Below are 25,283 nucleotides of genomic sequence, written 5' to 3' on the forward strand. Positions count from 1 at the left end.
AAGCCATCATGGTAATATATAAACTGAACTACACCAATTACATTACCAAAACTACATACAACAAAAAGCCTATCTATAGATGCAAAATTAAAACACTATAAAACAGTTACACAACCAGAAATAACGTATGCAGCTGAAACTATCTTCAAAACAACTAATACAGCAGAAATTGACAGAATACTAAAAATAGAAAGAAGAATAATTAGGACATGTATAAATAAATAGTACAAAATAAATGGACATTGGAGAATAGCATCAAATGAAACAGTAGATAAGAAAATAGAACCAGTCATGAGCATGATCAGAAAGAAACACATCTCATTCTTTGGACATCTGATGAAAACTCCAGAAAACAGAATTAGTAAAAAAATAATACAAAAATTGTGCAATGGCAAGAGTGACATTAAATGGATCACAGAAATTAAGGAAGATATAAAAGAACTCCAAATTACAGTAGATGATCTAAAAAACAAGACAGAGAAAACCAGAATACTGCAAGACCCGCAAACCAGACAACAAATGAAAATCAATAAAAGGAGTACAGGAAGAGTGGTCTCAGATGAAGAAAGAAAGAAAATATCTGAAAGAATGAAGAAATATTGGGCAGACAGAAGAGCAAAACACCTTACATATAAGAATAGACTCTAATAATTATATTACCTAAATGTCATATTAAGTTATTGTTGAGCCAAATTGTATCCCGGTGTAACAACTTGTTTACAACTTTGTATTTTTGACTAGAGTGGTCCAGTGAAGGGCATAAAATAAATAATAAAAAATAATATATAAAAAATTATTATTATTATTATTTCTTTCCTTTCTCAGACCTTAGGTCTGGTTCGAAATGAAAGTGACGCGGACCTTGATCAAGCGTGACTTCCTTTTAACTGTACGGTATATGTTACATTGTGTTTAGGAACTTTTGGGTAATTGAACATGTATCAATAATTTCGGATTTCTGTAGTTGTATATATATGTTTGGATGTAGCTGTATTGCGTTGATGTACTGGTGGATATTGTGTGGTATGACTCCTGTAGTTGATAGTATAATTGGTATAATGTCAACTTTATCCTGATGCCACATGTCCTTGACTTCCTCAGCCAGTTGGATGTATTTTTCAATTTTTTCTCCTGTTTTCTTTTGTATATTTGTTGTATTGGGTATGAATATTTCGATTAGTTGTGTTAATTTCTTCTTTTTATTGGTGAGTATGATGTCAGGTTTGTTATGTGGCGTTGTTTTATCTGTTATAATGGTTCTGTTCCAGTATAATTTGTATTCATCATTCTCATGTACATTTTGTGGTGCATACTTGTATGTAGGAACGTGTTGCTTTATAAGTTTATGTTGTAAGGCAAGCTGTTGATGAATTATTTTTGCAACATTGTCATGTCTTCTGGGGTATTCTGTATTTGCTAGTATTGTACATCCACTTGTGATGTGATCTACTGTTTCTATTTGTTGTTTGCAAAGTCTGCATTTATCTGTTGTGGTATTGGGATCTTTAATAATATGCTTGCTGTAATACCTGGTGTTTATTGTTTGATCCTGTATTGCAATCATGAATCCTTCTGTCTCACTGTATATATTGCCTTTTCTTAGCCATGTGTTGGATGCGTCTTGATCGATGTGTGGCTGTGTTAGATGATACGGGTGCTTGCCATGTAGTGTTTTCTTTTTCCAATTTACTTTCTTTGTATCTGTTGATGTTATGTGATCTAAAGGATTGTAGAAGTGGTTATGAAATTGCAGTGGTGTAGCAGATGTATTTATATGAGTGATTGCTTTGTGTATTTTGCTGATTTCTGCTCATTCTATAAAGAATTTTCTTAAATTGTCTACCTGTCCATAATGTAGGTTTTTTATGTCGATAAATGCCCTTCCTCCTTCCTTTCTGCTTAATGTGAATCTTTCTGTTGCTGAATGTCTGTGATATGTATTCTATATTTGTGGCATTGTGATCGTGTAAGTGTATTAAGTGCTTCTAGGTCTGTGTTACCCCATTTCACTACTCCAAATGAGTAGGTCAATATTGGTATAGCATAGGTATTTATAGCTTTTGTCTTGTTTCTTGCTGTCAATTCTGTTTTCAGTATTTTTGTTAGTCTTTGTCTATATTTTTCTTTTAGTTCTTCTTTAATATTTGTATTATCTATTCCTATTTTTTGTCTGTATCCTAGATATTTATAGGCATCTGTTTTCTCCATCGCTTCTATGCAGTCACTGTGGTTATCCAATATGTAATCTTCTTGTTTAGTGTGTTTTCCCTTGACTATGCTATTTTTCTTACATTTGTCTGTTCCAAAAGCCATATTTATATCATTGCTGAATACTTCTGTTATCTTTAGTAATTGGTTGAGTTGTTGATTTGTTGCTGCGAGTAGTTTTAGATCATCCATGTATAGCAAATGTGTGATTTTGTGTGGGTATGTTCCAGTGATATTGTATCCATAATTTGTATTATTTAGCATGTTGGATAGTGGGTTCAGAGCAAGGCAGAACCAGAAAGGACTTAATGAATCTCCTTGGTATATTCCACGCTTAATCTGTATTGGCTGTGATGTGATATTATTTGAATTTGTTTGGATATTAAGTGTGGTTTTCCAATTTTTCATTACTATGTTTAGGAACTGTATCAATTTAGGATCTACTTTGTATATTTCCAATATTTGTAGTAACCATGAGTGGGGTACACTATCAAAAGCTTTTTGGTAATCAATGTATGCATAGTGTAGTGACCTTTGTTTAGTTTTAGCTTGATATGTCACCTCTGCATCTATTATCAATTGCTCTTTACATCCTCGTGCTCCTTTGCAACAGCCTTTTTGTTCTTCATTTATAATTTTGTTCTGTGTTGTTGTTGTTGTTGTTGTGGTCTTCAGTCCTGAGACTGGTTTGATGCAGCTCTCCATGCTACTCTATCCTGTGCAAGCTTCTTCATCTCCCAGTACCTACTGCAACCTACATCCTTCTGAATCTGCTTAGTGTATGCATCTCTTGGTCTCCCCCTACGATTTTTACCCTCCACGCTGCCCTCCAATACTAAATTGGTGATCCCTTGATGCCTCAGAACATGTCCTACCAACCGATCCCTTCTTCTGGTCAAGTTGTGCCACAAACTCCTATTCTCCCCAATCCTGTTCAGTACCTCCTCATTAGTTATGTGATCTACCCTTCTAATCTTCAGCATTCTTCTGTAGCACCACATTTCGAAAGCTTCTATTCTCTTCTTGTCCAAACTATTTATCGTCCATGTTTCACTTCCATACATGGCTACACTCCATACAAATACTTTCAGAAACGACTTCCTGACACTTAAATCTATACTCGATGTTAACAAATTTCTCTTCTTCAGAAATGCTTTCCTTGCCATTGCCAGTCTACATTTTATATCCTCTCTACTTCGACCATCATCAGTTATTTTGCTCCCCAAATAGCAAAACTCCTTTACTACTTTAAGTGTCTCATTTCCTAATCTAATACCCTCAACATCACCCGACTTAATTCGACCACATTCCATTATCCTCGTTTTGCTTTTGTTGATCCCCATGAACCATGGACCTTGCCGTTGGTGGGGAGGCTTGCGTGCCTCATCGATACAGATAGCCGTACCGTAGGTACAACCACAACGGAGGGGTATCTGTTGAGAGGCCAGACAAACGTGTGGTTCCTGAAGAGGGGCAGCAGCCTTTTCAGTAGTTGCAAGGGCAACAGTCTGGATGATTGACTGATCTGGCCTTGTAACAATAACCAAAACGGCCTTGCTGTGCTGGTACTGCGAACGGCTGAAAGCAAGGGGAAACTACGGCCGTAATTTTTCCCGAGGGCATGCAGCTTTACTTTACTCTGTGTTGTATGTGTCATTAATTTCTGTGTAAGGACTGAAGTTAATATTTTGTATATTGTTGGTAGGCATGTTATGGGGCGATATTTATCTGGGTTTGGTGTGTCTGCTTGATCTTTAGGTTTCAGATAAGTTATTCCATGTGTAAGTGTATAAGGGAATGTGTGTGGGTCTGCAATGTAACTGTTAAATAATTTAGTTAGATGTGAATGTGTTGAGGTGAACATCTTTAGCCAGAAATTTGCTATTTTATCTTTTCCAGGGGCTTTCCAATTGTGAGTAGAATTAATAGCTTGGGTGACTTCATGTTGCAAAATTATCACTTCAGGCATTTGTGGTATCATCTTGTATGTGTCTGTTTCTGCTTGTATCCACCGTGCATGCCTGTTATGTTGTACCGGGTTTGACCATATGTTGCTCCAGAAGAGTTCCATGTCTGTTATGTTTGGTGGATTGTCTATTTTAATGTGTGTGTTATCTATTGTTTGGTAAAATTTCTTTTCATTTGCGTTGAATGTTTGGTTTTGTTTCCTTCTATTTTCACTTTTTTTGTATCTCCTAAGTCGTTTGGCCAATGCTTGTAATTTCTGCTTCTTCTCATCTAATTGCTCTATCGCTTCTTGTTGTGAGATTTTACCTAACGTTTTTCGTTTTTTTTCTGACATTTCATTTCTTATAAATTGTGTTAGCTGTCCGATGTCCTTTCTCAGTTTTTCTATTCTGATCTGTAGCCTGTGTTGCCATGCTGGTTTTGTGGGTTTCTTCTGTGTGCTGGTTGGTTCTGATCTCTGCCTAGTATATATATTTAGTGTAGAGAGTGCTCCTATATAAACCAGTAGTTGTAACTCTTCCATAGTTGTATATTCATTTATTTCGTTGTGTATGATTGTGTTGATAGTTTTTATTGTTGTTTCGACTTGTGGGTTACTTGGCAGTCTATGAAAGAATGGTCTAATGTCTGTATTTGTGTCTTTGTATTCTATATATGTCAGCTGACATTTTTCTTCTATATCTAACATGTGTGTCACTTCGTGTTCTATTTGTGCTTGTTCTGGTGGCTGTCGCAAGATTTCGTTTTCCTCTGATTGTTTAATTGATGCGTGTTGTTCTTTGTTTGTTTGCTCTGGGATGTTTGAGTCCATTACTCTATTTTCTTCTTCTTCTGTTTGCACATAATTTTGTTCCAGTATTTGTTGTACTTGTTGTTGTACTTATTATTATTATTATTATTATTATTATTATTACTCATAAACCATCATTCATCTTTACAGGTAATTCACAAGTTATTCAAAATATTATTTCACTATATATCACCTACCTTTCTTAGGTCTGACCTGAGTGACAGACAGTTGAACTAAATTCACTTTGATTTTGACATGGAACATCAGCAATACTCTCAAAGCCAGCTGGACATACTTCTAATACTTTTACATGTTTACTGTTTTCTTTACACTGAGGTGATGAAGACATGGGACAGTGATATGTACATATACGTATGGTATCAGTCTGCTTGTGTCTGTATATGTGTGGATGGATATGTGTGTGTGTGCGAGTGTATACCCGTCCTTTTTTCCCCATAGGGTAAGTCTTTCCGCTCCCAGGATTGGAATGACTCCTTACCCTCTCCCTTAAAACCCACATCCTTTCGTCTTTCCCTCTCCTTCCCTCTTTCCTGACGAGGCAACAGTTTGTTGCGAAAGCTTGAATTTTGTGTGTATGTTTGTGTTTGTTTGCGTGTCTGTCGACTTGCCAGCACTTTCATTTGGTAAGTCACATCATCTTTGTTTTTAGATACACTCCTGGAAATTGAAATAAGAACACCGTGAATTCATTGTCCCAGGAAGGGGAAACTTTATTGACACATTCCTGGGGTCAGATACGTCACATGATCACACAGATAGAACCACTGGCACATAGACACAGGCAACAGAGCATGCACAATGTCGGCACTAGTACAGTGTATATCCACCTTTCGCAGCAATGCAGGCTGCTATTCTCCCATGGAGACGATCGTAGAGATGCTGGATGTAGTCCTGTGGAACGGCTTGCCATGCCATTTCCACCTGGCGCCTCAGTTGGACCAGCGTTCGTGCTGGATGTGCAGACCACGTGAGACGACGCTTCATCCAGTCCCAAACATGCTCAATGGGGGACAGATCCGGAGATCTTGCTGGCCAGGGTAGTTGACTTACACCTTCTAGAGCACGTTGGGTGGCACGGGATACATGCGGACGTGCATTGTCCTGTTGGAACAGCAAGTTCCCTTGCCGGTCTAGGAATGGTAGAACAATGGGTTCGATGACGGTTTGGATGTACCGTGCACTATTCAGTGTCCCCTCGATGATCACCAGTGGTGTACGGCCAGTGTAGGAGATCGCTCCCCACACCATGATGCCGGGTGTTGGCCCTGTGTGCCTCGGTCATATGCAGTCCTGATTGTGGCGCTCACCTGCACGGCGCCAAACACGCATACGACCATCATTGGCACCAAGGCAGAAGCGACTCTCATCGCTGAAGACGACACGTCTCCATTCGTCCCTCCATTCACACCTGTCGCGACACCACTGGAGGCGGGCTGCACGATGTTGGGGCGTGAGCGGAAGACGGCCTAACGGTGTGCGGGACCGTAGCCCAGCTTCATGGAGATGGTTGCGAATGGTCCTCGCCGATACCCCAGGAGCAACAGTGTCCCTAATTTGCTGGGAAGTGGCGGTGCGGTCCCCTACGGCACTGCGTAGGATCCTACGGTCTTGGCGTGCATCCGTGCATCGCTGCGGTCCGGTCCCAGGTCGACGGGCACGTGCACCTTCCGCCGACCACTGGCGACAACATCGATGTACTGTGGAGACCTCACGCCCCACGTGTTGAGCAATTCGGCGGTACGTCCACCCGGCCTCCCGCATGCCCACTATACGCCCTCGCTCAAAGTCCGTCAACTGCACATACGGTTCACGTCCACGCTGTCGCGGCATGCTACCAGTGTTAAAGACTGCGATGGAGCTCCGTATGCCACGGCAAACTGGCTGACACTGACGGTGGCGGTGCACAAATGCTGCGCAGCTAGCGCCATTCGACGGCCAACACCGCGGTTCCTGGTGTGTCCGCTGTGCCGTGCGTGTGATCATTGCTTGTACAGCCCTCTCGCAGTGTCCGGAGCAAGTATGGTGGGTCTGACACACCGGTGTCAATATGTTCTTTTTTCCATTTCCAGGAGTGTATATAGGTATCATGTAGTAAGGTAGAAATGGGCCATGTATTTGTTGAGCTTCCATTTGTGCTCTCGTGATTCACATGAAAGGTATTCAATGTGATTGTGACCATATGATGGGAATTAACAGGCCTTCAATGAGGAATGGTAGATGGATTCAGACGCATGGTAAGAGCTGAGGGTAGGATTCACATTTGATGCAAGACATCATGAAGCTATGGGCCCAACTTGTCAACAAGACATTGTGGAAGCTGGTGGTGGCTTCATAATGATAAGGGCTGTGTTTACATGAAATGGACTGGGTCCTTTGGTCCAAATGAACTGATCATTGATCATCTGCAGCCATTCATGGACTTCATGTTCCCAAACAATGATAGAATTTTTATGGATGACAATGCGCCATGTCACCGGGCCACAATGGTTCAGAACTGGTTTGAAGAACATTCTGGATAATTCAAGCGAATGATTTGGCCACCAATTGAACACGTTTGGGACATAATTGAGAGGTCAGAGAGTGCACAAAATCCTGCACCAACAACACTTTTCCAATTATGGATGGGTATCAAGACAGCATGGTTCAATATTTCTGCAGGGGACTTTCAACAACTTATTGCTTCCAGGCTATGTTCAGCTGCTGCAATACACTGGGTAGAACGAGGTCTGACATGATTTTAGGAGGTATCCCATAACTTCTGTCACCTCACTGTAGTTTTTAAATAATATTTTCTGACAAATTTTACATTCCTTCATAATGTTACTAACTCAAATTTCATTTTATTTGTATGTAAGAGACATTCATTATTTTATGCAAATTTTCATTATTGCTGGATCCAAAGACAACATAAAATGTTTTTCCCTTTCTTAATAGACTGAAAGAAAAAAACTTTTTATTTTTAAACTCCTTTAAATATTTTTTGCTTCAATACTCTTACTTATATATTTCTTTTACAATCTACAGACATGCTAGTGGATGAAGACAATGAAACAAGAATTTAAAAAATGAATTCACACAGATGGGGAGGCACTATTCACCAAATAATGTATTCACAAAGGAGCTGTGAATTCCCTGCCTACTTATTTGCTCAAAATATATCTGGCCCTTGTTCCCAAGCCTATTCTCCACCTGCTGGGTGAAATCAAATGTTTACTGCTGTTCTACATATAAAACACAATACCATAAATGTCAAAACCGTTGAAAATATTACAATTTACAATTACAGTTTCACTGAACACTGCTTCACATCAAAAGTTACCTTTTGCGCATTGCTTACTTTGATATCTACAAAGAAATATTATGACACTTTATTTAACATTGACAACATTCTCACTTTCTACCTGCATACATGTCAGTATCAGTTATTTGAATTTCATTTCCTTTAGTGACAGTTTCAAAACATTTTCATACTTTTTTACGCAGGCATTCTGTCACAGTGTCTTTAACTACATTAAATGTTGTATTTAAAATTTCTTAAATTACCTCCACATCCTTTACCTCAGCAATATCTACTGTTCTGTTTGAGAGATCATTTCAGTACTATCATTATCAGAACATACTCAATTACCACTTCTGAGACAGCCTGACAAGAATCAACAACTTCCTTCTACTCATTATAATTGTTATCAGTTTCCTTCTCTCTATTCCATATCAGCGCAGAAAGCTAATAATTTCGATTCCAAATTTTCTTTTGCATCTTGTATTTTGCTTTCTAAGCTACCTTGAATTGATTCTAGGTTATCACTTACAAACAATGAAATGAGTCCATTCTTTTAACCAATTCAGTTTTTACATCATTCCTCATATTTGATTTTAAACTACTGATATAACTTTTGAGATCACTTCTACCTTCCCCCCCCCCCCCCCCCCCCCCCTATCACTACGCAACTTACTTTTTAAATAACTAATGAATCTGTTTCATATTTGATCCACTGCTTGTAAATCTTTCCTTATGTTACTAAATAGTTGCTACATGCATTTTTAATTACACTATGTCTACCCTCATGCACTGAATCTTACCTATATAGATCATACGAATATAATTAACATCACTCATTCTCAACACATATGTCCAAACTTTCTTATCACTCATTATGTCAATAGTTATTAGCCATGTAACAAAATAAACACTTTTACTTTAATTCTATCTGTGCTGACAGCTGTCTTTGGTGTTTTTTTTTACGAGTCACCAAGCTGGTATGTTTACATCCAACAGGTTCTTCATGGACAGTTACAGCAGTACATTAAATATGGTGGCAGTGATCTTCTCAGTTTTCCATTCATTGGTATCTTTCAAATATTGCACTGATATCCCTAGCTTTCCATTGGCTGGTATCTCTATGACTTGTAGGTGAAATAGTTGTCTACTAAACACTGAATCCCAATTTCTTCCCATCACTTCATTTCTCAGTTCATCTTCCAGTTTTTTTACAAGCTATTCTGTATAACATAACTTTCACTGTCCCTATTGTTAGTTGCTCAGATGTTGTGAGTTCTTTTCACAATGCCTCTATTTCAAAGTTTTCTCAGTCTGAGCAACAAATGTCAGCTTATTGACCTGGTTCTTCACCATTGGTAGTTTCATTAGCTGTTGTTTTTGAATCAACCTATTGCTATTAATGAACTTGACTGATATCTGTTACAGAAAATATATAATACAGCAGCAAATTATTTTTGGTCTCTTCAGATTTCCCTTCTTGATTATCAACACTGAAATATGCAGGAGTCTTAATATTAAACACAGATCAGTAAGTTACACTGATTAACAAGTAGTCACACAATTCACTGGAGGCAAACTAACATACTTCATTCAAAACTCTGACACACTGATTGGGTTCACAGTTTAAACAGTCCAGTGCTAACTGACTTAGAAATACATGACATTTAAGTAAGGATTAACATACTAGTCATCATTTCAATCACTGAACATGGATGAGCAAATTAGTATGATAACTTCACGTTAAAATTGCCAAACACTCCAAACACTGTCTAACTGAGGTTTGTGCACCATACCTTTTTACAGATGAGCACAATATTGAAAATTATAGTTTTTTTGGAATACAAGCTTCTTATATGTTAGTTAACAGTATAAAAGACAGGATAATTTAAAGAAGTGGAGACCCAATAGGCAGTGAAGTAAGTTTGACCCAATAGGCAGTGAAGTAAGTTTTATTTGACTAAGATTGCTATAACTAGAAAGTGGAAAAAATAATAGGTACTGTTTTATGGGGGTGATTTCAATGTACACAGGGGTTCCCAAAGCCTGCTAAAAAGTTTCAAAAAAATGAAATTTTCGAGTGAAATAACTAACAAACTAACAAGTTATTTTAGTGAAAACTTGCATTCTTGGGCACAGAAAAATCAAGTATGGTACTGAATTTTGTAAAGAAGTGTATTTCAAGATTAAGACATTCTGAAAAATGAAAATATTGAATGCATACAGTTTTTGAAAAATAAAGTTTTTGGAAAAAGTAATAAGTTTGTTCAAATGAAGGTAAAGTGGGCTTTCAAATGTGCTATACCAATTTAGTGACTTACAACTATTTGATTATAGAAAATTCACCTTCACGCAGTTTACATGTGTAATACAAGAGACATTCGGAAATGATTTCCAGTTGAATATTTTTACAAGTATTGCTCAAATTGCAGGCATATTCTCTTGTAGGATGAACTGATCCAAGTACACCATGGAGATGCTAGATGACTCTTGTGAATACGTGTGTAGTGAAAGAACAGTGCTTGTTTGTTATTAAGTGGAGAAAACTGTGGGCAAAGATGGAAGGTGAAGGCTTTGCGTATTGGCCATCGGTCAACATCACCGCCTCTGGGGAACACTGAGATTGTGTTTCAGTTGATTATGGCTGATAGGAATATAACTTTTGATGAACAGGAATGGAAGACAGGACTCAGCAGTACAACCCTGCAGTCCATTATTCATGACAATTTGGATATTAAAAGGTTGTGAGCACACTGAGTTCCAGGGTCTTAACACAGGCACAGAAGTAGAAGAAGAGTAGAAGTTCATCATCAACTATGGGAATTTAAGAATGACGATCCATTTTTCTTTACATATCTTTGTTCTACAATACACATAGTCGAAGACTGACTTCAACTAGGATTCGTCAACAGTCACAGTTTGTTGACAAATCATAATGTCCGTGCCATACACCTGACAAGAAAATCCAGTCTATGGAAGGGAAACATGCTGGGAGTTCCCAACATAAGAAACCTTGTGCTGCTCCATCTACAGGTATGCAGTTGATCTTGTTTTTTGGGACACTTGTGGCATATTGTTAATGGACTGGCTTTCACAAGAAACAACTGTCAACAGTATGGTGTTCTACGACAATTTTACATGACTTACAAAGGAATAGTCCAGTCCAATATGTCGAAATCCATTCTGAACTTTTTATGCAGGAAGAATACAAATAAAGAAATACACTGCCAAAATTGTAGCTGCTAAGACACACTGTAAGTATATTTTTTTAAAAAAATTGGTGAAGTTAATCATTTCTGTTATGTGAAGAACTGTTTATGACAGTTTGTATAGCCCTTCCTGCCTAGTGAGCAATCAGTTGTGACAAGAGAGCATAGTGCCACATTTTTTTAATACCAAGAGTGACATGAATGAATATGAAGCTCCTAAACCATATAAAAATGTCACATATCATTAATATTTTGAATAAAAGGCAGTTTGTATTGATAGCTAAATTACTACAGATGTAATTCTTACAAAGGTTACAAGCAGAGGAAAATAAATCATTTTAATTTATTTCAATGAAATATTTCTTATGCATACATTTTTATAACAGTTCCTGTGCACAGTTCTTATTATAATTTTTGAATAATATATATTTTAATAACAATGAAGCTGTTCCTTATTTATTTCTCACAGTCATCACAATACAGAAAAGTGACCTGGCATGTCTGACAAAAGAAAAATTAATGCTTTCAGGCACATCACACAAGTTACTAGTTTTACTTAGACAGAATTTTGGAGGAGTAAGAAATGGCCCTGGCTGTTGCCATGCTTATTGTGCTGCATACCAAGCACACTTAAAGCAATCCAGAAAATGTGCTTATGCAAACAGATAATGCACAAATGACTGAAATTTAAGAACACTGTTCTCCTGAATAACCTCAAATGACACGGAATTATCAGAAATTATACTGTCTGATAGTTTCCTTTAAAATACTTTACACAGTGGAAAAAGTTCTTTATCGAAGATCACATTGGTTGTTCTGATTGGAATCTGAATTTTATCAAAAGACTGAGGTACCATTATGACCAGGCCAAGAGTCCAACAAAAGCAATGAACTGATTTCTGCAAGTGATTTAGAAACTATTTTGAATATTTATGTATGTATGGTATTCTGCCGTACGGCAATTCTTGTCATGGGTTAAGCCACTTCCACTTTTGTCTGTCCATAGCCAGTCTTTTCATTTCTGAATATTTGCCTCCTTTGATATTTTCCAGCATTTTGATATCTTCTTCTTCTACCTCTTCCCCCTTTTCCCTCCACCATTCCTTGTATTCCTTTGTTCAATAAACAGTCCCTCCTCAAACAATGTCCAATCCAGTTCCGTTTTCTCTTTATGATGACTTTCAGCATGTTTCTTTCTTCTCCAACTCTTCTTAATACTTCCTCATTCCTTACTTGGTCTTCCCACTTCATTTTTTCCTTCTTCTCCATATCCACAACTCTAGTGCCTCCAATCTTCTTTCATCTTTCTTCCTCAATGTCCAGGTCTCCGCACCATATAGTGCAACACTCCAGATGTAGCATTTGGCAAGTCTTTTCCTCAGATCTTTGTTTAGGGGTCCACAAAGTAATTTCTGTTTCATCTTGAGTCCATCTTTCGCCATTACAATTCTTTTCCTAATTGCTGTTGAGCAATACATATCATCCATTATTACACTTCCCAAGTAACTGAAGTTATTCACTTGCTCTATTTCCTCCCCCCCCCCCCTATTTTCATATGGCATTTTCTCCCCTTTCCTCCAATTACATTGCTTTTTGTTTTCTTCTTGTTAATCTTAATTCCATATTCTTCTAATTTTGTGTTTAGATCATCTAACATTTGTTCCATCTCTCTTGTACTCTCTACCATCACAACCATGTTGCCTGCAAATCTTATACAATCCACTCTCTGACTCCTATACAAACTCCTCTACTTCCATCAAAACTTCCACTAATAATTTCCTCCAGATATATAATGAACAGTGTTGGTGCTAAACAACAACCTTGTCTTACACCTCTTCCCAGTTCAATTTCTTCACTCATCACACCTCTATTCTTACTCTTGCTCTCTGGTTCAAATATAAATTTCTAATTAGTTGTCTATCCCTCCAGTCAACTCCATGTTTCCATAAGATTTACATCAGTTTGTCCCATCTGACACAGTCAAAAGCCTTCTCAAAATCAATGAACACAACATACACCTTCCTTTTCTTCTCCATGTACCTCTCCCCTATCACTCCCAGTAGTCCAATGGCATCTCTAGTTCCCACTCCTTGCCTGAAACCAAATTGTTCATCTCCTATTATTCAATTCAGTTTTCCATATAGCCTTCTTTTGAGCGTCCTCATGAAGACTTTGGCTGCATGTGATATCAGGCTCACTGTTCTATGTTCCTCACACTTTTTGCTGTCCTTTTTCTTTTCTATAGGTATTAAGATACTTTCTGTAAAGTACTTTGGCCATTTTCCTGTCATATATATTTGATTACACAATTCAATCAACTACCTTTTCCCTTCTTTCTCCAACGACTTTAACAGTTCCGCGGGAATCTCATCAATTCCCATTGCCTTTCCATTTTTCATCTCCTTCATAGATTATTCAAGCTCACTAGTTAGTATTGCATTTCCTTTGTCATCATCTGCAACTTTATCTTCTTCTTCTATCCCAAGGTCTTCTTCACTTGGTCGGCAGTCTGCAGCGTATAGCCGTCCTATATATTCTTCCCATCTTCTCATTATTTCTTGGGGTTCACTCACCGTTTTACCGTCTCCTGCCTCTACTTCCTTTAGCCCATTGTTGTTTCTCTTTTCCCTGAATGTCAAATCCATTGCTTCTTTGTACATCAAATCATATTTTCCTTCTTTCTCTAATTTCTCTATCTTGTCACACTTTTCTCTCAGCCATTTCTCCTTTGGTTTTTCTCTCTCCCTTCTTAATTCATTATTTAACCTCCTGTAGTTTCGCTTCCCTTCTTCTGTGTTTACAGTTTTCCGTTTCCCGTGATCATCCATCTTGGTTATCACATCTGGTGTTACCCATTCTTTCTTTACTTTTTTCCTCTCCTTGACACCAAGTGTTTCCTTAGCTGCCTTTTTGATCCATTTCCAGTACTTTCATCATGATTTCACAATATGTATTCTCTAATTTTTCACAATTGCCTTTGTCTTTCACCGAGTGAGGTGGCACAGTGGTTAGCATACTGGACTCGCATTCGGGAGGACGACGGTTCAATCCCGAGTCCGGCCATCCTGATTTAGGTTTTCCGTTATTTCCCTAAATCGCTTCAGGCAAATGCCAGGATGGTTCCTTTCCCATCCTTCCCTAATCCAAGCTTGTGCTCCGTCTCTAATAACCTCGTTGTCGACGGGACGTTAAACAGTAATCTCCTCCTCCTTTGTCTTTCAGTTTCTCAAAGTTAATGTGCTCTCTCTTCTGTCCTTCCAGGTTCTTTTCAATTTAGCTAGAACCTCAGTTATTACTAATGTAAGATCTGAATAAATATCTGCCCCTGGATAGCTTTTGACACTCTTTAGGCAATTTTGGTATCTTTGTTGTATCATTATGTAATCAATTTGATATCTTTTGTTGTCAAATCAAGATATCCAAGTACACCATTGTCTTTTGTGGTTATCAAATAGAGTATTTCCAACTACCATGAAATTTTCATTGCAGTATTCCAACAATCTTTGCCCCCTCTCATTTCTTTCTCCCAATCCAAATCTTTCATCATCACCCATTATAACAATACATGCATCATCACCCATTATAACAATACATGCATTTCTTTTCTCTCTCTCTCTGATAAGTTTTCTATCGTCTCATAACATTCTTCTACCTCTTCATCTGAATGATTACTTGTTGGCATATAGACGTGGATGATAACTAAGTCTTTCTTTTTCCCTTTCAGTCTCATCATTATTCTTTCACTAACATATTCAACCTTGATAACCTTGTCTTTCAGTCTTTTACCTATAAAAATTCCAGCCCCATACATTCCATTTTTATCTTCACCTGAATAGTACAATCGGAAGTCGTCACTTTCTAGTTCTCCACAACCACCCCATCTCACCTCACACATTCCAAGTACATCCAATTTGTTTCTTGTCATTTCATGTTTGGTGTCTTCTAATTTCCCTTCCTGGAGAAGGGTTAAAACATTCCAAGTCCCAATTCTCAATAAGGCTTTCTTCTTCTCCTCCTTCCTTCCTTTTCCATTTGCCCTAATCTCTGGAGTCTTTGTTGTATTCCCCTCCCAGAGATCTGACTGAGGGGAAGCTTTACCTCCGGAATATTGTACAGAGAGGTACATCCCATGAACATATAGGGAAGTAATTCCAGTGGTGGTTTCCCGTTGCCTTCCACTGTCCTCCACATCCTGTTGGCTCGCTGACCCAGTTTCCCGCTGGGGTTGGTTACCCAACCTTCCACTGGGTTGCTCAGCTTAACAGGGGCACCACGTGTAGGTAGGATTATGGAGAATTGAGGTAAGAGAGGCTAAGAGAACTCTCTTGTTGAGTTTTTGTATTCGCACCTCATCCTCATTTTTAGCCAGAGTGGCAAGGTTGTAGCAGCAACTCCCCCTCTCAGATTTTAATAAGATGTTAAAAATTATTCTTTCTTATTTTTCCAGATTTTGATAAGCTGACTATAATTTTTTAATAAACAGTCATTTTCTAAATTTTTAGTCTTAATATGCTTTAAGGTCCCTGAAGACAGATATAAAAGTGCAGAAAATGTAATTCATTCATACGTACCACTGTCATTGTTGTACATGAATGAGTCTTAGCATTTATCGACTGCACAACAGCCTCTGTCTTCTTTCACCTTGAAATGATAAAGTGCAGTTTGCTCACAGTTCTTTCACGAAATCTGATCAATCAGCATTTGACACAGCAGATGTGGGGATAACAGCAAGTTATGTTTTCATGTCAGCTATGAATTTATGCCATCTCTCCTATACTTTTACTTGTTTTGTGACTTCCTATAATGCATTATTTCTTGAAACTGCATAACCAGGTCAAAGAAGATTTGAAATCAGCAAAGCTCATCTCAATCATGATTTGGAGAGCGCATTCTCATGATCTCCATTGGTAATGCTGCTCTCCCTCTCACAACTAGCTATACATGGTTCATATCTCGAGAAAATTCCTCTAAAGAACTGTTGTTCATGTTATTTATTCAAGTTTATGCAATTATATTGATTATTAATTGAGGTTAACGATATTTTTTGGCCACTGTGTACAGTAAATCTTTTGGGTGGTTTTTTATTTCACAGTTTTTTGAGTTTCACTTTGACATTTATTTACTACTTCATGTAGGTCTTTCTTCTATTTATGCGGTTCACAGTCAGATTATGTAAAGCAAAACCATGTTTGCACACTGCTCAATATTAAGTGTTAAACATAATGAATATTAATTCACTTCTGCCTCCATTGTTAACATTAATGCTAATGGTAACTATTATAGATATAAATGAGTTGCAAATTTGAGTGAACAGAACCTGCAGACAATTGTTTCAGAGAAACTGTCAACAAAAACTGAAATTCCTTTTACAAATTACTGAGATATCCCATGTACATTGACTCATTTTCATTATAAATAAAGTACAAAAACTACCACTGTAAATCATTTCTGAACACTCCTCATAAATCACAAATATCTCCCTAGAAAAAATATTTCAAGGTGAACTAATTATGATGTTATCAGTGGTAACTGAGAAACTACGGTAAGTTTTGAACATCCCCGTTTGAACAAGAAACTGGATATTTCATCTGTTGTATACATATACAAATAACAAAATGAAATCAAACAAAGGAAAAAATATAATATTAATATCAGCAGTAGCACAAGAATAAGTAGTGGAAAGTCAAGGATGGAATAACAACAATATTATGAAAAGGACACACTGTTACCCACTATACAGAGGAGATTCTAAGCTGACAGGGACAATGAACAGACTGCTATCCATTTGTGTTACATTTAAGCTTAAACATATAGCACTCTTTTCATTGTGCCTGTCTGTGATCCAGCGTCTCCGCTATATGGTGAGTGGCAATCTATCCTTTTCATAATATTGTTATAAGAGCAAGTAGATTTACAATAGAAGCAAACTACAGCAGAACATGTGTGGAGCACCATCATTTTTTAGTCTAGCCTCCCACCTATGACAATCCTTCTTGTACGATACTTGTATGATTTTGAAGAGAAGAAAGACAGCACAGCATACTAACTTCACCATTCCAATTAATGATTTAAAACTTGGTGCACTGGCCATCTGGAATTTTTAGGTGGTTTTCCACACTTGTTTAGGCAAATGCTGAACTGGTTCCAGTCTCTGCCTCAGAAAATACAATGCACAAAGAGTTAAAACATAGTAGTATACAGGAAGAAGTTCACACGTTTTACAGGTAGACGGTGCATATGACTTTTCTCCCTTAAGTTAACTGACGACAGTAGTGACAGAAAGCCAATAGGTGAGGCTACTTGATATTGTATCATGTGTGCTACCTATGTTTGCCTAAAAGGGAAAAGGAGTTTGAGGAAAGAAACTGTAAATGGATGACATAAAAATTAGTCTTTTATTTTTATATTGTGTTTCACTTTGTACCTTTGCACCCTAAAAAAATTATTCACGTTCACAAAGAAGCTTATTTATCTTTACCTTTTCCCTCATACACTATAACCTCTGATGTCTGAACAGAACTAGGCTTCTGTATTTATTTCTTCTCTGTTAATTTAACTTAAGGTATTATTTTCCCTTACTATTGTGTGTTTCATGTCAATGTATTGTCTCAAGGCTGTGTGTGCTGTATTCATATCTCTTTCAGCACTTTACTGGACCTGTACATTCCCATTTTCAATGAAGAAAGCTGTCGTTTTTAGATCTTGGGATTTACACTGCTGGTAGTCCACCCTCCTTGATTACTTTCTGTAATTATAGCTGCAGATATTTTAGTAAGTTGAATATAGCTCACTGCTCTAATTTTTATTTTTGGTATTAATATACAAATTAAGTGTATACGAATTTAACAAGCAACAATTTCAGTTAGGTGTATGTGATGCTTTCAGAGAAATATTCAAATAATAATAATGAAAATAAAATTCATTTATGTCATTTAAGTAGTGTGAACTTACTGTTGTGCCAGTATTGTAGACCACAAAACAACCAGCTCTGTAAGTACTCTTTGCCTCTCCCTCATTTAGACACATTTCTCCAATCAATGCTGATTGCTGGTTACCTAAAATCTAATTCATAAAATTTCACTTATAACTACATAAGAACTTTAAAATATGAAACAAATTAATGTACTTTACTATTCCAATTGTAGTGTTTGCAAGTAAACAGTTTTACAATCACAATGTAAATATGTTTTATTTTACAGTAGTTTAGCCTTATAAATGTGCCTGTTCAGTTTATTTCACAGTTTCTACTCTGATGAAAGATAATTCACCAATACAATATCTATTAGGAGCCACAGTTGCAAAATGTAAAAGAAGAACACTTAAATAGCCTCATGAGTTAAACAACAGAATACACACAGAAAGAAATTAAAGATAGAGTACAATTCTCAAAAACTGAAAGTCACGAAATAATCTTCAAACAAATTCAAAGCAAATAGTGATACTCCATATAGCACTTCTTTGACAGTCCTGAGAAAGGAACAGTGACGAGAATGTTGGCATTAAGAAGCACTGGAAAGGCTGATCACATTTAATACTCTACATCACATAACATTTTGGTTATTATAATGGAGCATTATCCTCTCTTTATCACCACTATTTCACAAATATGGTGATGTAAGATAATACAAGCAAGAGACATTTTAAGAGATTATGAGTTAAAATTCTGCATTGTCCATGCTCCTTTTACCTCTTCAAATCACTCCACACAAATGGTAGAAGGGTTTCTACATAAGATTTTCTTGAAAAATAAAAGGATAGAAAGATAAAAATTCTTGGCAAATCAAAACTCTGTCGTACAACTGGACTTGAACTCAGATGTTCCAAATTTGAATTAGAGTGTTGCTCTGAAGGTTTCAATATTTTGTTTCTCTATTACTATTCTGGCAGCAATATTCCAGACCTGAGTTTTCAGCTTTACATATTTGCTACCTTTGTCTTCCACCCAAGGAAGCTTGCGTTTTGTGAAGTATTTATGGTTTTTGTCATCAAAGAGAGACATACTGCTTACATAAGCACTCTTGAGTCCTATGCACTCTGTATCTAAGAACAATGGTCTATACACTGACTCCCAGATCATGATTAGAAACACCATACAGTTTGAGGCCTGAGATGGTGGATCATCACAGTCACTAAGCTGGGGCAGCAGATGTTGGAACATTGGTTGTGAAGGTAGAGTCCATTTTGGTAATGATACAAAAATCTGCTGTTCTTACACACTCAATACATCTGGCAACTGCAGGTTCTGAACAATTGGCATTATGTTCAAATTCAGTTATAATTCCTTAGAGCTACCTAGCAATGGTTGTCCCACTGAATATGTGCACCACTAGCTATGAAACTGTAACACTTGATTGGCATTAAGTAAAGTACATGTATAGTATAGTAGGAAGTATACATGATTAAATTTGTAAATAATGTAGTGATAAATAGGTTGTGAAATTTAGAACACACTGGTGCCACCTTTGACAGTAACAACAGCTCTAAATCAACTGTACATGAAATCAAATGAGTTTAGATAACAGATACAGGAACATCATTCAATGCAGCTTCAGCTCTGTGCCTGAGTTCATCAACCATAATGGCTGGCCAGCAGTGGCAAGCCAGTCTCTGTGCAACCCACAAAATATCTGCAATGGGTGGGACACATGAAGAATTTGTTGACCAGGAGAACAATTGAACACCCACTTTATCAGGATTGGTCAGCACAGAATGGGCAGCAACAGCCAAATACATCTTGAGAGGCCAATATCTCTATCCCAGACTCCTGAACAAATGTCAACAAGAGGTTTATGAACTTACACCACACATTGCTCGAACTGCCTGCTTATGAGCCAAAAATAACCATTGTCAGTAGGAAGAGTTACCCCAGATCATAATGTCATATATCATAAGTTAATGCAAATAAACAAAGCAGATTAATTTACATGTTAGGCTATCACTTATTGCAGAAACTGTTGTAGTCTATATATATATATATATATATATATATATATATAAAGGGAAATGTCCTGACTGACCGACTCATCATCACCCAGTCCATACGGCTACGGATAGGTATTTGAAATCTGGAGAGGGTTTTGATCTGATACTGTAGGTATCATTTACAGATGAATTTCTTGAAATTTACCCTTAAGTAGTGGCATAATTTAGGTAACATAGACATATAGTTTTCTTTGACAATTGTAAAAGTGAGAAGTGTGAGCTTTGTTGTAAGTTCATGAGTAGTGGGCTACAGTGTGAGATTTGTAATAAGTTTTTACATTGGGGAGAGGGAGAACATACTGGAGAAGTCAGTGGACATTCTGGGGAAATCCTCATCTGGAATTGCAGAGTATGTAGGAAAAATAAGTGTATAAAGGAGCAGGAAAGTAAGATCTGTGTCCTTCAGGTGCAGTTAGAAAACTCAAGGGGGTAAATCGATAGGATGAGGAGGGAGAAGGGGGCTGGGGAATGGGAACTGGCAGTTAGTAATAAGGCTGCTTGGAAAAGAATATATTGAGACAGTTTCACTTGGTGTATCACCAATACATTTGACCAATTGTCAGGGCTTAGTGGAGATGAGTCTTTTGTAGCTGTGGGTGTAGAAAACATGCACCAGACCTCAGCAGATATTATGCCTACCAGTTGTAATTTGAAATAGAAAGAAGAAGGTTCTAGTGTTACATAGTTCTCATGGCACAGGTGTAGGCCAACCACTGCAGGAAGTGCTGGGGCGTGAGCACCAGGTCACCAGCATTGTGAAACCTAGTGCAGAATTGGCTTAAGTGACTGATAACATAGACCAGTTATGTAGTAATTTTACAAAAGAGGATCAGATAGTGATTGTATGTGGAGCTGGGAATAGTCTTGATGAGGATAGAAAGCATGACATAGGTGGTGACCTGGAAAAGATGGCTATTCAGACTAGTAAAACAAATATGCAACTCATGCAGCTATTCCAGTGTCACAACTGGCCAATCTTAATATAGCTGTTAGGCATATTAACATGGGACTTAAGAAGGCACTGACTATTAGAGAGTATGGTTCACTTTGCAGTGGTACCAGCTGAGTCTATCAATAGGTCACACTTCATAAGTTACAATCTGCATTTCAGTAAGTGTGGGAAGGGGAGGCTGTCAAAACTTATAGGTGACAGTGTAGTGAGGGGTGTTGGAATCACTCATGGGAACAACACTAAGTGGTTACCAGTGCTAGGACTGCACTTTTTTTCAGACTGAAGTCAGATGACAGGTATCTCTGAAGTCTAACAAAGGAACCATGTTCAAAACGGAGAGGTATGTAACAACAAAGGAATAAACATGTTTCATCACAATATAAGAGATACTAGATATAAAGTTAGTGAACTGCTTGTTGATGTTGATTGTGACATTACTGGAATATCAGAGCTCTACTTTCACAATATAGCAGTTTAGAGGCTATTGGAACACAGATTAGCTGGATATTTTTCACGGAGCGCTTTGCAGAGTTGGAATGTAGCCATATACATGGAAAATGGTTTTACATTTGAATCTGTTGACATACTGCACTGAACAGGTCACTGAATACAGTGCAGGAATAGCTGAATGTAATGAAACTACACTTTTAATTATAATTATCTATAGGACCCATAACTCTTCTTTTTGAGCCAGTTTGAGTTCTTGGCTCACTTTATAGAAAGTACCAAAAGTTAGCTGTTTGTAATGACTTTAATATTAATGTTTTAAGTGACTGTACAAGGAAAAACATGTTGGAAGATTCTCTAAATTCATACCATCTGATGCAGACTGCATTCTTTCCAACTAGCACAGTAGCACAACTATAGACAAAATTTTTGTTTATTCTTCATTACTAGAGGAGCATTTGGTTAGTAAAAGAGTAAAATGCCTTTTAGACCATAATGCACAAATTTTAACACTGTCTATTTAGAAATGTTAATCCAATGACAAGAGAGACTTTTTCAAACCTCATTAAAGAACAAGAGTGGCAGAATATTAATCGTGCAGTGCGCTAACATGTTACCTCGAACAAATTCCCCACATAAAATAGATCACCCAATTCTATTTGAATATCAGTTCATCAGTAACAATGTTCAGTCTCAAAGGTCTACATTAATTCACAATAAATACCCCTCATCATGTTGTAAGTGACCATGCCCCATCTAGCTGCATCACAAACTAACACTTTATCACACATGCAGCTATGTCACATGACTAACCTCTTTAGTCAAAAGAATAATTCTATAGAGTTTTCAAATATTCTGACCATGTCAATATACATATTTGATATCCATCATTTGAATATTATTTCTGTTTGATTTGACTTCGCTAAATTACAAACAGAACATTACATTAGCAGCATTTCTCCACCCCTGCCAGTTCCACACTACATTACTCAAAACATTTTCCCCGCAAATATTAATGTACAAATTCAACAACATTATACAAGAATGGTTTGCTACTCATCATAAAGGTGACACATTGAGTTACAGACAAGCACAATAAAAAGACTGTTACACGCTGAATTTTCAGCCAAAATCATCATCAGAAGGGAAAACAAGCACACAGTCACACAAGCCAGCACACCTCATGCAAACATGACAGCTATCTCTGGCTACTCCATCAGTTTCAAATACAGCTAGAACCTTGGCAAGCTGCTAGTGTGTAAGGCCACGCAGTTCCTTAGTTATGTTCCCTTTCCTTATGGGAAATTCCTGGAAACATCTACTCACTGAATGATCAACTTGATGGCTTGCTGCTGCTGTTTGGTCCTCACTTGCCTGCCCAGTCCAGCCATCACCTCGCAGCTTACCAGCTATATACTGCTCAGCCAAAAGCCCTCACTCCTCAATCAATTTATGTATACTGACTACTACTAATAATGTCACAGGATGTAGCAATGAATCTTTCACAGACAAATGAGGTGATGTTACATTTCACAATGATAATCCAAGAATCCAGTCAATTTAACTGATGATAACTTAAGCATATCTCTGAAAAAAATACACATAATCTACAATGGTCATAAAAATAATTATTCCAATTATGAAAGTATTCTTGATCGTAATACATAGACACTGAAGTAAATACCAAGGAGAGTCAACAGAGGTTAGTTACAGTAAGTTTTCATAAGGCTTTACAACAATGATGGAGGCTGAGGTGACCTGTTAGTATTGTGACTTTAGTGGTTGGGTACTGAATGGACTTCTACTTGGCTAAATTCAATGCTGCTACCTTTGTTCCACCTTCCAAATTCCACTCAATTACCAGGGAATTTTTGAGAGCTACTGTTAATGGAAGACATTTGTCACACAATAGAGTTGATTTGTTCTGTGCTAATTGATCCCGATTGTATCAGCAACTTCAAAAATTGGTGTTCACACCTCATGACTACAACAGAAGGGGGCCAACAATTCACAAATTTCAGAGAATGGTAAACAACTAGCAACTAGATTCAGCTTGCACAAAAATACAAAATGTATGGCAGAAACTACAACTAGCACCTACCATACATCTACATCTACATCAACATCTAGCAAAGAAGGAAAGCATCCTGGTGCTCCAATGGTTTTGCTTGTAAAGCCAAAAAGTGACGTAAACACTTCCCTGTACATCACTGCTTCATTATGTAACAAAAAAGACAATACAGCTTATGATTCCATACTGTAGTTTTTGCTAACAAGAGTTGCATCTGCTCTTGACATTGCAATTTAAAATCTTCAATTCCAGCTATTTCTCATGTTCTTATTGTTGATAAAAATTTCCTTGCTATTGGCACTGCTGCTTTTGGCTTCCAAATACTTAAAAACACTAAGTCCATAATGCACTAGAAGTCTGAAATTCTCAGCACTAAACAGGCCTGCAAGTTACCATTTATAAATACAAAATGAAGAACACACAAAAACACAAAGTTCTCAAGGCCAGTCAGGTAGTCATGAGTCTACCCATAGCAGCAATTGCAACCTAAGACCTCAACTATATGCTGGATGTATTCCAATGTTTGTCTTCCTCTACAGCTTTTACTCTCTAGTACCATGGCAGTCATTCCCTCATGTCTCAACAGATGTCCTATTATCCTGTCCCTTCTTATTGTCAGTTTTTCCCTACTTTCCTTTCCTCACCAATTCTGTAGAGAACCTCCTCATTCCTTACCTTATCAGTCCACCTAATTTTCAACATTCTTGTGTAGCACCACATCTTGAAGGTTTCAAATCTCTTCAGCTCCAGTTTTCCATGGCCCATGTCTCACTACCACACAATGCTGAGCTCCAAACGTACATTCTCAGAAATTTCTTCCTCAAATTAACACCTATATTTGATCCTAGCAGGCTTCTCTTGGCCAGGAATGCCCTTTTCATCCATGCTGATCTACTTTTTATGTCCACCTTGTTCCATCCATAATGGGTTATTTTGCTGCCTAAGTAGCAGAATTCCTTAACTTCATCTGCTTTGTGATCCCAAATTCTGAAGTGAAGTTTCTCACTGTTCTCATTTCTGCTACTTCTCATTACTTTTGTCTTTCTGCAATTTACTCTCAATCCATATTCTGTACTCGTTAGACTGTTCATTCCAAACACCATGTCCTGTAATTCTTCTTCACTTTCACTGATAATAGCAATGACATCACCAAATCTTACCAGTGATATCTTTTCACAACGAATTTAAATCCCACTCTTGACCTCTCTTTTAATTCCCTCATTACTTCTTTGATGTACAGATTGAACAGTTGGAGTGAAAGACTACATCCCTGCCTTACACCCTTTCTAATCTGAGAACTTTGTTCTTGGTCTTCCAGTCTTATTGGTGCATCTTGGTTCTTATACATACTGTATATT

General features: G+C 37.4%; 1 protein-coding gene across 1 annotated transcript in view; it reads right to left on the minus strand.

The window, feature by feature from the left end:
• Positions 1 to 25,283, minus strand: part of LOC126235210 (glycerol kinase-like) — a 197,799-nt gene that overhangs the window by 107,591 nt on the left and 64,925 nt on the right. Inside the window, exon 6 of the mRNA XM_049943941.1 lies at positions 18,425 to 18,535. Coding sequence (XP_049799898.1) covers positions 18,425 to 18,535 — 111 coding nt within the window. The remainder of the gene's footprint in view (positions 1 to 18,424; positions 18,536 to 25,283) is intronic.

This window comes from Schistocerca nitens, chromosome 2 (assembly GCF_023898315.1).
Source record: "Schistocerca nitens isolate TAMUIC-IGC-003100 chromosome 2, iqSchNite1.1, whole genome shotgun sequence".
Lineage (NCBI taxonomy): Eukaryota > Metazoa > Arthropoda > Insecta > Orthoptera > Acrididae > Schistocerca > Schistocerca nitens.